Source organism: Hibiscus syriacus, unplaced genomic scaffold (assembly GCF_006381635.1).
Source record: "Hibiscus syriacus cultivar Baekdansim isolate YM2019G1 unplaced genomic scaffold, ASM638163v2 tig00111273_pilon, whole genome shotgun sequence".
NCBI classification, from domain to species: domain Eukaryota; kingdom Viridiplantae; phylum Streptophyta; class Magnoliopsida; order Malvales; family Malvaceae; genus Hibiscus; species Hibiscus syriacus.
Genome location: NW_024063040.1, coordinates 1,733,723 through 1,749,479, shown reverse-complemented (window position 1 = coordinate 1,749,479; position 15,757 = coordinate 1,733,723). Strand labels below are relative to the sequence as shown.

Below are 15,757 nucleotides of genomic sequence, written 5' to 3'. Positions count from 1 at the left end.
GAACAAGATATGACATGCGAGTTTACATGAACAAATGAGGAATGATATAAGACATATGAAATGATCTACATGAACATATGCACTTGTGATACATGTGATATGATATGAAATATATAGTTACACATACATGTGGTATGTGACAGAAGAGAAAGAACAAGTGACATGAAAGGTATAAATGATAATGCCCATGTTATATGATATGAGAACTAGTGGTATAGTTGGCATGCCAAGAGTCGAGGGTATATTAGTCCTTTGGGACGTATCCAGTGGTCGTTCGGGACGTATCTAGTGGTCCTTCGGGACATAATTATCCTTCGGGATGAATATTGAACAAATGTTCGGTGCCCCATGAGGGAATTTATAGGAGCTGTGGTGACATCATTAGTGCACAACCTCAATGTACTCACATACCTTAAGTTCTCACAGGTGTATATGGGCTAATAAAAAGACAATAACAAATTCAATACATATGATGCATATGCTTTTGGTGATATGGAATATGTTCCATGAATTATATGATATTATGTATGTTTAGTTGTGAAATGATAAATATGTTATATGATATACAGAAAGAATAAATACAAGATCATATGATAAATAGAGATTTCGATAATGATGGTATATGTACATGTATGTCTTTTGATATATGAAATGTACTATGATTTCTATTATATGTTTTATATGCCTCACTAAGTCAACGACTTAGCGTGTGATTGTTTCACACGTAGGTACCAAGAAGAGGAAGAATGAGAAAAGTTAAGCAAGACAGGTCAATTCCTCCTTTCCAAAGATCAGATCAGAAAAACATTGTATAATATGTATTTTATAATACGGATGGTAGTTGGCATGTAAATAAAGATTTGAATTTGATATACTCTAATTAGTTTTTCTAAAATCATATGAATATCTTTTATGTAATCTAGTCAGTTGCTTTAATAAAAGTTTTAAAATTATTCACTAGTTTATACAAGTACCGGTTTTGAAAAGTCAATGTGACACCTCAGATTCGTATTCGGGTCGAGTACAGATTGGGGGTGTTACATATTGGGTCCAGATGAAGAGGTGATGGATAAAAGAGAGTGACTTATGATAATAAATAATTAAATATAAATTTTAATAATTAATTTTAAAATTTCTTATTTTAAAAGAAATTTGACATGACAGTGCCACATCATCAAACACCATGATCTGGACACCCACGTCAGCTTCTCACTCCACGCGTACGTGTTTCATCAGCATCACGCGTTGACTGTCAGTTGACTGACGGTTTTCATTCAAAACGGGTTGTTTTTTACTCAAAACGAAACATTGAGTGGTCAAATATTCCAAAAAAATACGAACAAATTTGAAAATATTGTCAAACATTAGGGTTATTTTGTTGCATTCTATCGTTTTTTTCTAAAGTAGTGTCTATACTTTTTTTCTATTCATCCAGGTGTCTAACGTAACAAACGTTAGCACTTTAGGTGCTCCGACTTTAACTACCGTTAAAAAATGCCGTTAAGTGACATGTGTCAGGTTATGATAATTTTGAATCTTTTTTTAAAAATAAATTATTATTATATTTATAAAACCTAATTTCTCTAAAATTACAAAAAGGTTTAAAATTTCTAAAAATCTCTTAAATCAAACCTCAAATCCCTAACCCTAACACTATTAGGTCTCTCACCCACAAACACTAACACTCCTCCCTTGGGAACTCCTTTATCAGCTGTAGTAGCCCATTTTGTCTTGGTTACCATGAGAGACACATGGGTGTTGCCATTTGGGTGTCGCCGAAGACACGTGGGAGGAGTTTGATTATGTGTTTTGGGTGTCACGTCGCTTCTTCATGTCGTCGGGTGGTTGTTCGGTTAGATGGAGGTTTGGTCGATGGTGAACAACGATGACAAGCATGGGTTAGGGATTAGAATTAGGATTTCCAAAGTTTTGAGATTTCTTAAGTTCTTTAAAAAAAATTGAGTTTTTTTTATAAAAATATATTTTTTAATTTTAAATAAATTTTTTAAATTTATCAGAACATGAGACATATCACTTTAACAGAATATTTTAAGGGTCATTACGGCCGAGACACCTAAAGTAGTAACTTTTATAACGTCAGACGCCTAAATGAATAAAAAATGTTTGGACACTTATTTAAGAAAAACAATATAATTTGGACACTTATTTTTTAGTTAAGCCAAATTTTTAAGTAGTTTGCACATTTTTTTGGATAACCAAATTTAATAATTTATTATATGCACTTTTTGAATATATATATATATATATAATTTTTTTAAAAAAAATTTGTGACTCTCGGCCCCTCTAGTCTTTTAAAAGTTCCTTCTTTGCCTATAACTATTAACCGTAATCGATAATTAATATAGATGCTATAATTTATATATTAATTAATGAAACTATCGATGACAAATAATTTAAATTAATCAAACTGTTAAAAATAATGATCAACGACTATGATTATGAATTTTGACAAACAATTAATCTAGCTGTTATTAAATTATATATATATATACCTTAAGAAAATAAAATCAGAACTAAAATGGTTCTACTGTTTCAACCCTATTTATAAAAAATTATCGAACACCTTCGCTCTTCAGCATTTAACTATATGTCTTTCTCAGGTTGCGACTTGAAGTCGTTGAAGGCTGCCGGCTGGAGCTCCTTTCTCTGTAACTTGAAGGATGTTGCTCAAAGCTCATATCTCATACGATTGAAGCATGAAGCCAATGCGACACCGTCCACCCTTCAGCTGAAACTCGACTTGTAAATTTTTATTCTAACTTTAAACTTTTCAAACCTTAAACATAATTCATGATTTGTCCCTCGAAATTTTCAGTGGGTCATTGTTAAGTGTTAAAATGTGTGATTACTTTATTATGACTTATAATTCTAATTCCACCAAAAAATTCCCAGAAATTTAGTCAAATATATTGCTATAATTTTGGTCTTAAGATGTGAATATTCTTCGACTTAACTGCAAAACTGCAACTCCTACTTTTTAATAGTAATATGTGAATCCAGGTGAAAGTTCTTAAGTTGAATTTTAAGTGAGAATAATTTTGATCTTAAGAAATTTATAATCAATTACAAGTTAACTCATAATTGAATATTAATAACGATTCATCGTTAATTACTAATCAATTTTAACAATCTGATTGTATTTAATAAAATTTAATAATTTTTATAACGATTAATCAAATTTTTTAGATTAAATAATATTATTAACCAACCATGAACACACACTTTATCAACTATTCCGCATCTCGTACAACAAATAAATTAGGGGCCGAAATGATAATTCAATTTCATCCACCACTCAAACGACAGCGTCTCAAAAGTTAACAGGATAAAGAGCGTGCACCTTCGTTTTTCTACCTTTTGAGTCAATTTCCTATTTTAACCCTATCGACAATTTTAAATCTTTCGTTCTTGTGTTTCTTAAAACGGAATTTCCTCTTGCTTTTAACGTCCATTTCGTTCCGGTTGGATTAAAGACCCTACTTTTCTCCCTTGTTTGTTCTTTATAGACCCTTAATCAAATTCAAAGTTCATACACATCTGAAAAATAATTGTTTTGAATTCAATTATTTCAGAAAATTTTAGAATCATAAAGTTCGATCCGACGTTGGTTATCGAATGACGGATCAACAAGAAGAAGAGGACCTTAGATTGGCTTTACGGATGAGCATGCAAAACTCGCCGCCAGAGCCGACGGTTGCAGCGTGAACTAATGGCAGCTGCAGCTGAGAAACGGATGCTGGAGGCTGCGAAAAGCGTTCCTGCTTCTGGTTCCCCTTTGAAAAGCGACAGTGGCAGAGATTTAGGAAATAAAGTAATGGAAATAGAAGCTAAAGAAGTGAGTCTAGGCAATGAATTGTCGGAGGAGGAGGCTTATCAGTTATTTTTTATTGTTTTTGGAAGTGTTGTTTCGAAGGATATACTGGCTCAGTGGACCAATCAGGGTATAAGGTAAGGACTGGTCTTTTACTTTAATAATTTGTTTCTTAGTATTTCAAAATTAATTTGTTACTGCCTAGAGGCTAGGAACGAGGAAAAGAAATAAATCCACTGTTCAATTGAATTTCCAATAAATATAATGGTTAAGGATAATGTCATAATGATCACAAGAGAATTTGGCAGCTAAATTTGGATATGCACACTACTATACCGTATCAAGTTGCTACTTTTATGTGATGGAAATTTCTTTTAAATCTGCTCTCTCAAGTGGAATCCAGTTACTGGTCAAATATGTCTTCTATCCCTCCTTATTTTGTACGAGAACAGAAAGCCTTGCCACGCCATAATGGTCATGAATGAAGTCTCTTGTTGTTAAGGCACAATAAATAAAGTGCAAGTACATTGTAAAATGAATCCAAAATCAAGAATGCATTGACACGTAGCTTTTGTATGAGAATTATGTGAATAATCCTTATGTGTGTGTCTGGGAAAGTAGATGAGCCGATGATAAAAAAAAAATGGAGAGTAGATGAGCCTGAGTTAAAATTTTGAGTTATTGTTCATGTACGAGGCAATTTCTTTCATGTAATGCAGTGCGCTTTATATTTTATTCCCATTATTGCGAAACAATATACCTGATGTTCTTCATTTTCAATGCCAAGTGCAGACTGCAGAGATTATTCTCTTAGGACTTCTGGTTTAATTGCTTTATATCTGTGTTTATGGATATTGATTGGTGAAGTATACTAGCCAGTTTAGCAGGCTCTCGGCGTATTTGAAATTGGTTGATTTAAACTGTTTTTTCTGTTTGTCCCATCATTTTCAATTATAACTATCATGAACTGCGTTTGGTAGTTTGGTAGATTCTGTAGGTAGACATTTTATTCTTCTTTGAAAACTCATGGATGTTAGTTCTTGTCTTTATCATTTTGAGTTTGTATTTTCTATGTAAATTTGTTTAAAGGAGTACCAATGGTTAGCAATCTTGTCGAAGTTCCGTACGTTTTCTCTTTATTGGCTAATACATGACGAAAAATCCTGTAGATTTAGCCTGGATCCGGAAACATCTGTGATCCTAGTGCAGCATGAAGGTGGATCCTGTGGTGTCTTAGCAGCCATACAAGGAATTCCTTAATTTATTGGTTATACAAGTTTCTTTTCCCATGAAGAATGTGAATTGATGACTTTTCTTTTTGTGGCATGTGAAGCACTTAATCCGTTTCAAAAATATATGTTTTCTTATGTAACACCTGACCTTATCAGTATGTCTTCTGAATGTTAAAGTATTACAGCAACACATTTCTGTCACTAAAATTTATTACTGTTCTTTCATTGGGATAGCTTATTTTAATCTGTGTTGTCAAGGGCGCCAGATGCATTAGAGGCGCAAAGACCTCTATATAGCCTGAGGCACAAGGTGCAAAAAAAAGAAAATGCTTGCCCAATGGAAATAAGGTGCATACCTATAAAAAAATATATATATAAAAAGTTATATACTACATGTAAGAGATGGTAAATAACAATATGATAAAAGAGTTGCTCAAAATACAATACAAACTTTAAAGCAAAAAATAGAGCTCTATTTGTTAGCACTTCAGCATAGCTACGTTTCCTCTGTTTTTAAAAACAAAATTCTCTTTGAAGTCAACCATAAAGGAGAAAAAGAACTAAAAGAAGAAAAAAATAGTACAGTTGATAAAGACTAAAGGGGGAAAATACAAAGTGAAGGTGACAGAGCTTGAAGTTTTAAAGAGAGTATGAAGGTGAGTTAAATCTTCTAAATTTGTTTTTAAATTTCAACTTAATAAAGTATATGGGTGAAATTCTAATTAATAAAATTAATAACATTTTTTGTATTTTGAATTTCAAAATAAAAAGTAAAAAACTGAAAAAATGGAAGATTAAGTTGGTATGTGGGATACTAATTAATAAGATAGATAACATTTATGGTATCTTGACTAAGAAAAAAGAAAGAAAGAAACTGAAGAATGAAGGGTCGGAACTTTTTCTACGCCTAGAATGAAGCACAGTGCGATAGAATCACAATAAAGCTTCCTCCTGTTTAAAATATATTCGTCTGGTATGTTGCAAAGTGTTTCTGTTCTTTTCGGCTGTGCCTAGGTGCGTGGCTTCCTATCTTAATATATTAAAGATTATATCGAATGGTGTTTGAGTATTTTATGGAAATCTGTCTTAACTACAATTACATGAATGTAAGCTTCAGAATTAAACTGTATTTAGTGCTTCACTTCCTATCTTTTTTTTTTGGGTACATCTGTGTTATGGTTTAGGATAGAATGATAGAAGATTTATTTTAGGGATTTAAGAAAATAGAGAGAATAGGTTACAGAAAGTGTGCATTTTCATTTCTCAAGATAAAATCCTCAAAGATTCTGGGTACAATTATATATAGACAGTACCTCCAGCTGGCAATTCAGCAATCTAACAAATTAACCGTCTAAATGATTACTCACCCTTCCATCCCTCTCACTTCTGACTTAGATCCAGACCTGCCCCACCCTTTAACTCATAAGCCTACTGATATATTAATTGGGTCTAAGTAATAAAGCCCAGTTACCTTATTAACCCATACCCAATCCCGTATGACCCATTCTCCTATCCTTATTTTTGCCTTTCCCTCTTCAGATAAAACTTCAATCCCTAATCCCCTTCAATCCCTAATTCCTTTCTCTCCTCTCCCCCTTTCTGCTGATGATTCCCCAACTTCCTTCTTCAATTTTTCCCCAAATTAAAACCTTCAAACCCTAACTCCCCTTTCCTCGTGACAATACCTCCTCCATCAAACGATCCTTGTCCGCAAGTATCGAAATCGGGAAACTGGTTCTGCAACACTGAAGCATCTTCCCACGTTGCATCATTTGGTCCCATGTTCTTCCACTGAATCAACAGTTGAGTAACATTCTGCTTCTGTCGTGTCACCACGCGTCGGTTTAACACGGTTGCTGGGTAAATTTTCAATTGACCATCTGAAGATGTTTCAGGAGGATTCAGCGAGATAAGTCCCTGTTTTCCGATTCTCTTCTTCAATAAGCTAACATGAAACACTGGATGTAATTTAGAATCATTTGGCAATTCCAGTTGATACGCAACCTGACCAATTTTTTTCTGTATTTTGTAGGGACCGTAATATCGAGCAGCAAGCTTTAGGTTTTTCCTTAAGGCGATTGATGTCTGTCTGTAAGGCTGAAGTTTCAGGTAAACTTCCTCTCCAACCTGAAAATCCCTTTCTGTACGATGTCTATCTACAATCTGCTTCATTCTGTTACTGGCTTTAAGTAGTTGTTCACGTAGTAAAGCATTAAATTGCTCTCTATCTTGCATCATAGTTTGTACTGCATCCACTCTAGAATCCCCTGACCAACTCAGAAGAGGTGCCTTATAACCATATAAGGCTTCAAATGGGGTCATTTGGATAGCAGAGTGGTAATTAGTGTTATACCACCATTCTGCTTGGGCTAACCACTTTGACCAAGATGTAGGTTTTAAAAAACACATACATCTGAGATACTGTTCTAAACACTGGTTGAGTCTCTCAGTTTGCCCATCTGTCTCTGGATGATAAGCACTACTGAAAAGTGTAGTTGTCCCCAATTGTTTAAGTAGCTCTTGCCAGAATAGACTAGTAAAAGACTTGTCCCGATCAGAAATAGCTACCTTAGGAGGACCATGAAGCTTATAAACCTGATCCAAATACAGCTTAGCAACTTGTACCACTGTGTAGGGATGTGACAATGGCATAAAATGAGCATACTTAGTAAATTTGTCAACCACTACCAAAATACAATTGTACTTTATTGAAGGTGGCAACCCTTCAATAAAGTCCATTGTTATAACTTCCCATGCATTATTTGGAACTGGAATAGGTTGTAGTAAACCTGGCTTAGAAATGTGTTCAATTTTAGTTCTCTGACAAACCTCACATTGTTGTAGATATTCTTGAATCATAAGCTTCATCTTTGGCCAATAAAAATAAGCTTTAACCCTCTGATAAGTAGCTTGAATACCTGAATGACCCCCTTGTGGTGAATCATGTGAAGCCACCATAATTTTCTGCCTGAGATCTCCTTTGCTGCCCACATAAATTCTGTCTTTGAAGTATAAAACTCCTTTAATTCTCTTCCAATTCTCAATCTTGTCAGGCTGAATAAGTAAAATAGGAATCTTCTCTTGAGCTAGTAGATCCCCTTCATAACTCTGCTCAATATCCTGTCTCCAAGTAGGAATTACAACAGTAACCCCCATTTGCAAAAATTCCCCAGAATCCAATCGCTGTCTAGAAAGTGCATCTGCCACCTTATTTGTTTTTCCTTTCCTGTACTGAATTGTATAATCCAATCCAAGTAACTTAGTCAGACCTTTCTTTTGGATTGTAGTAGTCAGCTTTTGTTCTAATAAGTGTTTTAGGGGTTCATGATCTGTTTTAATCACAAATGAGCCACTTTCCAAATAATGCCTCCAATGGGATACTGCCATTAGGATGGCCAAGTATTCCTTTTCATAGATAGAGAGGTCTGCATGCTTTGGCCCCAAAGCCTTACTTAAATAAGCTATAGGCCTTCCTGCTTGAGATAAAACAGCCCCAATGCCCCTGGAACTAGCATCAGTTTCCAAAAAAAAAAAATCTGCTCAAAATTTGGTAAAGCCAAAACTGGAGCTTCACACATAACCCTTTTTAAATTCTCAAAAGATAATTTAGCCTCTGGAGACCAATGAAATCCTTCCTTCTTCAACATATTAGTCAAGGGTTTACTCAATTCTCCATACCCTTTGATAAATTTTCTATAATACCCTGTCAAACCCAAAAATCCTCTCAAAGCTTTTAGATTTTTAGGTAAAGGCCACTGTTGCATAGCCTTTATTTTTTCAGGGTCAGTTGCTACTCCCTTAGCTGAAATTAAATGTCCCAAATACTCTACTTGCTGTTGGCCAAAAAAACATTTACTCTTTTTGGCATACAAACTATTCTTCAACAGAATTTCCAACACCACTCTTAAATGATTTTTATGCTCTATCATACTGGAACTGTAAATCAGAATATCATCAAAAAACACAAGAACAAACCTCCTCAAATATGCTCCAAACAAGTCATTCATCAAAGCTTGAAAAGTAGCTGGGGCATTAGTCAGGCCAAAAGGCATAACTTTAAATTCATAGTGCCCTTGATGAGTTCTAAAAGCAGTTTTATGAACATCCTCCTCTTTAATCCGAATTTGCCAATAACCAGATCTCAGATCAATCTTTGAAAATAATTTAGCCCCATGTAATTCATCTAATAAGTCTTCTACTATAGGAATAGGAAATTTATTCTTAACTGTATAAGAGTTAAGCTGCCTATAGTCCACACAAAACCTCCAAGTTCCATCTTTTTTTCTAATAAGTAAACAAGGAGACGCAAAAGGACTCTTACTCACTTGTATGATAGATGAGGCTAACATTTATGCAATCTGTTTTTCAACTTCAGTCTTGTGATGATGAGCAAATCTATAGGGTCTTAAATTGACTGGCTGTGTCCCCTGTTTCAGAACAATGGCATGATCATGTCTTCTGCTAGGAGGCATCCCTTTAGGTTCCTCAAACACTTCCTGGAACTCTTCTAATAAATCTTGTAAATATAGAGGAATTTTACTTTCCTCCACTTCAGCATTCAACAAATAGATTTCTCCATTTACTTCAGTATCCTTCTCCACTAACTTCTGTAATTTTTCACCTGAGATGGTTTTGATGGTTGGCAATTTCTGAGTTCCTCTAATCATAACAGTCTTTCCATCCTTTTCAAAACTAATTGTCTTGGCTTTGAAATCCATCATTATAGGACTAAACTCTTCCATCCAGTCCACTCCCAGTACCATATCACTGCCCCCTAAAGACAAAACTCTAAAATCATGCTGAAATTCATAGCCTTGCATCTTCCAACTTACTTGATTACTTTTGGCAGTACTGAATAGCTTCTCCCCATTAGCTACTGTAATAACTAATGGTTGAGTCTGAACAAGTTCCACTCCTTCTTTGGCCCACCTAGGAGTCACAAAACTATGTGTGCTTCCACTATCAATTAGCACATTAATTGGTTTTCCTCTGATAAAACCCTGAATTCTCAAGGTAATGTACCCCACATTACCTGTAATAGCATTGATAGAAATTTCCAGTGCTTCTTTAGCTACATCATTCCCTTCTCCATTTTCTCCTTCTGTCAATTCCTGATCAGCAGAATCTTCTTCCTCTTCCATACTGTTCAACTGTCTAACTTTGCACTGATGTCCAGGAGTAAATTTTTCCCCACATTTAAAACACAGATTATTTGCTCTTCTATATTCCAGTAAACTCTGCCTTGTATTTGAATTTGGAAGAGTTGTCTTAGGCTGCAAACTTTTAGTCCCACTGTTCTGTTGACCACCTGAAGAAGTATAAGGAAATTTTTTTTGAGAATATTTATACTTCTTACCTTCCATCTCATTAGCCAACTCATAAAGTTTGGCCTGCCAGTAAGCCTCAGACAGATTTCTGGGCTCCAACACCTTCACCTTATGTTTCAATTCCTCCTTCAGACCACTAATGAAACTGGAAACAAAATAATCTTCCCCTAAATGCATATGCTGTTGTAGCAAATAGGGTCTTAACTCTTCAAACTTTTCTTGATATTCTTCTACACTACCCTTTTGCATTAACTTATTAAATTCTTCAATGATATCTGAATAGTTTCTGTCACAAAATCTATGACACAAATCAGCCTCAAATTCATGCCAAGTCACTCTATGCTTCTGCATAATATAGCCATCAAACCATGTCTCAGCCTTCCCCATCAAATACATTGCAGCCACATCCAATTTTTGTTCCTCAGGGACTCCCAAAAGATTAAAGTATTTTTGGCATTTTCTCACCCATCCTCTGGGATTACTACCATCAAACATCTGTAGTTCTAATTTAGGTCGAGGTAACATAAGCCCTGAACTCCCAAATAAGCCTTTATTGTCTACTTTAACCTCACTAGAACTGCCCATAATATTTTCTTCTTGCAATTTCTGATTAAAAGGTAGAAGATCAGTAGACCCCGCAGGTTTATCAGCTAATATCCCCGGTTCATTAGGTCTAAAAGTATACTTCTCATGCTCACTAAGAACTGTAACTAAACATGGTTGTTTACCTTCACCTCTGTTTTGTTTTTCAGCTGCTGGTGGATGACTTCTTGCTGACTGAGGTGAGCCTTTTTCCTCAGCTGCTTGATTGACCAGCTGTAGGATTCTCTGCAAATATCCCCGGTTCTCAGTCATTCCTTCCTCCAAGGTCTGTATCCTTCCCTCCAGCTCTGCTTTCTGCCCCACCCACCAAGATGGTAAGGTCTCTTCCTTCACTTCTGCTGCTTGTTCTGGTACCTCAATGGTTCCAGTCTTTTACATCTTTCTTGTCTTTCCCAGCGTGAAAAATGGTTTGGATCACAGAACTCAGCTCTGATACCAATTTGTTATGGTTTAGGATAGAATGATAGAAGAATTTTTTTAGGGATTTAAGAAAATAGAGAGAATAGGTTACAGAAAGTGTGCATTTTCATTTCTCAAGATAAAATTCTCAAAGATTCTGGGTACAATTATATATAGACAGTACCTCCAGCTGGCAATTCAGCAATCTAACAAATTAACCGTCTAAATGATGACTCACCCTTCCATCCCTCTCACTTCTGACTTAGATCCAGACCTGCCCCACCCTTTAACTCATAAGCCTACTGATATATTAATTGGGTCTAAGTAATAAAGCCCAGTTACCTTATTAACCCATACCCAATCCCGTATGACCCATTCTCCTATCCTTATTTTTTCCTTTCCCTCTTCAGATAAAACTTCAATCCCTAATCCCCTTCAATCCCTAATTCCTTTCTCTCCTCTCCCCATTTCTGCTGATGATTCCCCAACTTCCTTCTTCGATTTTTCCCAAATTAAAACCTTCAAACCCTAACTCCCCTTCCCTCGTGACAATCTGCTCTTCCTATCTTTGATGCAACTGAAAAGGGATTTTAATTGCTAATTAAGACTATTGTTGAACATTTTTGTTTGTGTTGATGTCTACCTCGCGCAAATAGTCGATTCTCTTATCGGTGATAATAATATCTGTCTATCTCTTTTCAGGCATTCGTTCTCAAACATTTTCTTTTCTTTCCGGATGAATTAGTTCAAGCTGCACAAAGCATGCCACAAAATTTGAGTTCCAGGAGATTATCCAAAAATCAATATGTTGCATCAAATGATTTTGCTGCTTTAACTGATAACGCAAAAACAAGGTGATTAGATTTATTGCATTGAATTGTTTATAAAAATGACACGTTGCATTTCAAATTTCTTTTAGCTCTGTGTTTCATTTAAAGAAATGGAGTGGAACTTACATTCTATATGACAATGTTAAAAAAGATTTCCTGCCAAGCTTTTGTCATGTTTATCGTCATATTACCGCCTATTTGTCTTGGTTTTCCTTTCCATCGAGTTTCTTCAAATTTCTTCTTTTATGGTTGCTGATTTCATGTTTGCTTAAGAAAATCAGAGAAAAAGTTGTGGTTCTTTGATCGCAATCTGAGCAGTCACGTTGCATGTACAATTTCATTTTCTACGTGTTTGCATGGGCACATCTACATACGAAATTTGGCCTAACGGGCTATATGTGTATTTGCATATCTTCTGTGTTTCAGTTTGGCTTAAGGTGTTAGATCATTCATGTTACCAATGACTTGTCCTGATTTTTCCTTCTATTGAGTTTCTTTTAACTTCAACTTAGTTGTTTGCTTTTATGGTTGCGAATTTCTTGTCTGCCTCAGAGAGAGAAAGAGAAAAAAAAAACATTTCGTGTACAATTTCATTTTTCTATATGTGTTTGCGCGATCACATTCACATCTACATAGGGAATTTGATCTAATGGGTGTGTTTGCATATTTGCTACGTTTTGGCTTGATTTAACTGTTTAAGTGGCTAGCTCATGTATATGAATGATCGTCGAACAGTACCATGATCTGATGTAATGATAAATTGTGACATATCTTAATGGATATTCATGATTGTTTGTGATGTGAACTGGAATAATTATTGCTCCTTTTTTTTATCTGCTTTGCAATTGATTGATTGTTGTCCTGTTATCTGTTTCAATTTAAATTCTGTTTCTGTTCACAGAGTTCTAGTTAAAAGTATGGGCGAGATATTGTTTTCATGTGGAAATAATAAAAGAGCCGTGATGGCAACTTTGACTTCTATTGGTGATGGTGTTGAAGGATCTGAAGACAGTCTAAAAGACATCGTAAGTGGATTCCGGTTGACACAAATATGTTATTGTTATTATTATTTTGCTCACTGCCATCTGTTGTTGGACTGAATTGCAGAAAAAAAACATATATTAATCCAAATTAAAAAGTAAGATCAAACAATAAATTTAAAACAAGTTATTCCAAAGAAATACATGCCTGACAGTTGTCAAAGAACAACTTCTTATGCTTTCTTGCCTTCGAAGAAATCCAAATAATTGTGATACAAAAAAATCAATTTAGAATTTGAAGATGTAAAACATGCATGTGATGTTAATTATAAGAGTTTGTTAATATTTTAGTGTTTATAATCTGTTTTTTGCTGATAAGTGTTTGTTCTATCTTACAGATCACTGCACAAGCGCTTGAAGGTCTTTCAATTGAATCGGCTTCTGATTTGCATAAAATTTTAAGAGTTAATACATACACAACTCCAGCAAGTACCTTTAAGAGGCTTGAAAGAATGATTCCCATTTTTCAAAGTCGCTTGGGAGCGTTGCTTTTCCTTATCTCCGTCTTACTTTCTCGAGGATTGGTAGGTTTCTTTGTTTGTTTGGACTTGGAGACTCCAATTTTGTCTTTATTTATGTGTCCATTTTTTATAGCTGTATAATGATTTTAAGAGCAAGCTAGCTATATCTATTATTGTTGAGACTGTTTTGTGGAACGAGGATATAATTTCATCGGTGCATCTTAATTTGTATCTAGGACTGTGTTCAAGCCGACCGGGATGATCCTAGCCTTCAGCTAGTAACTGCACCTTTTGGGCATGCTTCTCAGGTACATAAAATTGCTCTTCTTTATCCAATGAGTGAGACTTCGATGTCTTAAATTTTGTACTTCCATTAGTCTCTGGCTCGCTCTTTGATGATTTTGCTTTGTAATTGCACACTTATGGAATCATTTCAGGAAATTGTGAACCTATTGCTATGTGGGCAAGCTGTTCCGAATGTATTCGATGGAAGGATGGATTTAGGTGGTGGCATGTTTTTGAAGGGTGTATCTTCAAATGTGGAAGTGGGATTCCTTACTCTTTTAGAATCGCTTAATTTCTGCAAGGTTGGCCAAAATCTAAAATGCCCAAAATGGCCAATATGGGTTGTTGGGAGTGAATCCCATTATACGGTTTTATTTTCTCTGGATACAGCTGTTCAAGATGAGAATGAACTGGAAGAAAGGGAATCACAGATACGGAAAGCTTTTGATGCTCAAGATCAGAGTGGAGGTGGTGGCTTCATTAGTGTGGAAGGTTTCCATCAAGTCCTTCGAGAGACGAATATCCGACTTCCGTCGGAAAAACTTGATAGCCTTTGCAGCTCAGGCTTCATTGTGTGGAGCGAGTTCTGGCAGGTTCTTTTGGATTTAGACAAGACCTTGGGAGGTCTTAAGGATTCAACCGGACAAATGGGTCGAAAGGTATTTGATCTTTACCATTTTAACGGGATAGCAAAATCAGATTTGAATGGCAGCCAATTGAGTTCCGGGGGTGAGGCTCCGATACAAAGACCAAGGCTTACGAAATTGAGGGTATCAGTACCCCCAAGGTGGACGGAGGGGGAATTCATGGCAGATGTAGCAGTTGCTTCTGGATCTGCTGGGACCGGACCCAGCGGCAAAGACACCGAAGTGGCTAAACCTGAACCTTGTCAACACGCTCCGTTGGTGGACTGCATTAGAACGCGATGGCCTCGTGCCGTTTGTAACTGGGTGGGGGAGCCCCCTAGTATAGTCTGAAAATCCGAATGTATATCTGGGTTCCTTAGAGGCCCTGACATTGTGCTTGAAATCGGGAAGCAAAATTTAGCGAGAAAGAAACGGCCACAAATGATAAACCTGGTTGATTTTCTCTTAACATTTGAGCAAATGAGAGCAGAGGCTTTGTTTTAGCTTGCTAGCGTTCACCGTTTCTATGCTGTATTGATTTGCTGTAGGCATTGAAATTCTTATTATCATATTTTAAATACTGAAGGTAAAGGGTTATACCATCTGTTTCGCCAGCCATGTTCATTTCTTCGTTTATTCATACATGTCTCGGAGATGGAGTTGAGGCAATCAATTCTTATCTATTTTATTTATATTTTCTATTGATAAGTTTATTTTTTAGAAAAAATTATAAATTCATGCCTTAGTTCTTCAGTAAATTTACCCCAAGAGGCCTAATACCATCACCCATAGTAGTTATTTTGGTCGTTATGTATCATTTATAGTTTAAATCAGAATTGAGTAGTTTAAGTTTCATTTCAATTAATTAAAAGAAAGTTTCATTTCGATTAAGTTGTAATAAAATCTAGTATTTTAAAACATAGAAAAAACTGAAACATTATAGCAAATATACTGTATATAACCAGTACAATCAATGGATTGATAAGTGGAGAGTACCTCTCAACCATTTGATATTAAAAAAATCATCATACATCAAAGAAATTTTAAAGATCATTCTTTACGTTTTTATGTTAAATATAAAAATAAAGCACCAAAATATCATAAAGTTTTTATTGCACTTCC

At 35.4% G+C, this 15,757-nt stretch overlaps 1 protein-coding gene across 1 annotated transcript; it reads left to right on the top strand.

Annotated features, from left to right (window-relative positions):
• Positions 1-3,488: 3,488 nt before the first annotated feature.
• On the top strand, positions 3,489-15,172 carry LOC120157699 (ubiquitin carboxyl-terminal hydrolase MINDY-3-like). Its single transcript, XM_039168756.1, has 7 exons — positions 3,489-3,969; positions 5,002-5,080; positions 12,096-12,247; positions 13,125-13,248; positions 13,602-13,787; positions 13,961-14,032; positions 14,162-15,172. The coding sequence occupies exons 1-7, from the start codon at positions 3,731-3,733 to the stop codon at positions 14,984-14,986; spliced, it is 1,677 nt and encodes a 558-aa protein (XP_039024687.1). The 5' UTR covers positions 3,489-3,730; the 3' UTR covers positions 14,987-15,172.
• Positions 15,173-15,757: the final 585 nt, after the last annotated feature.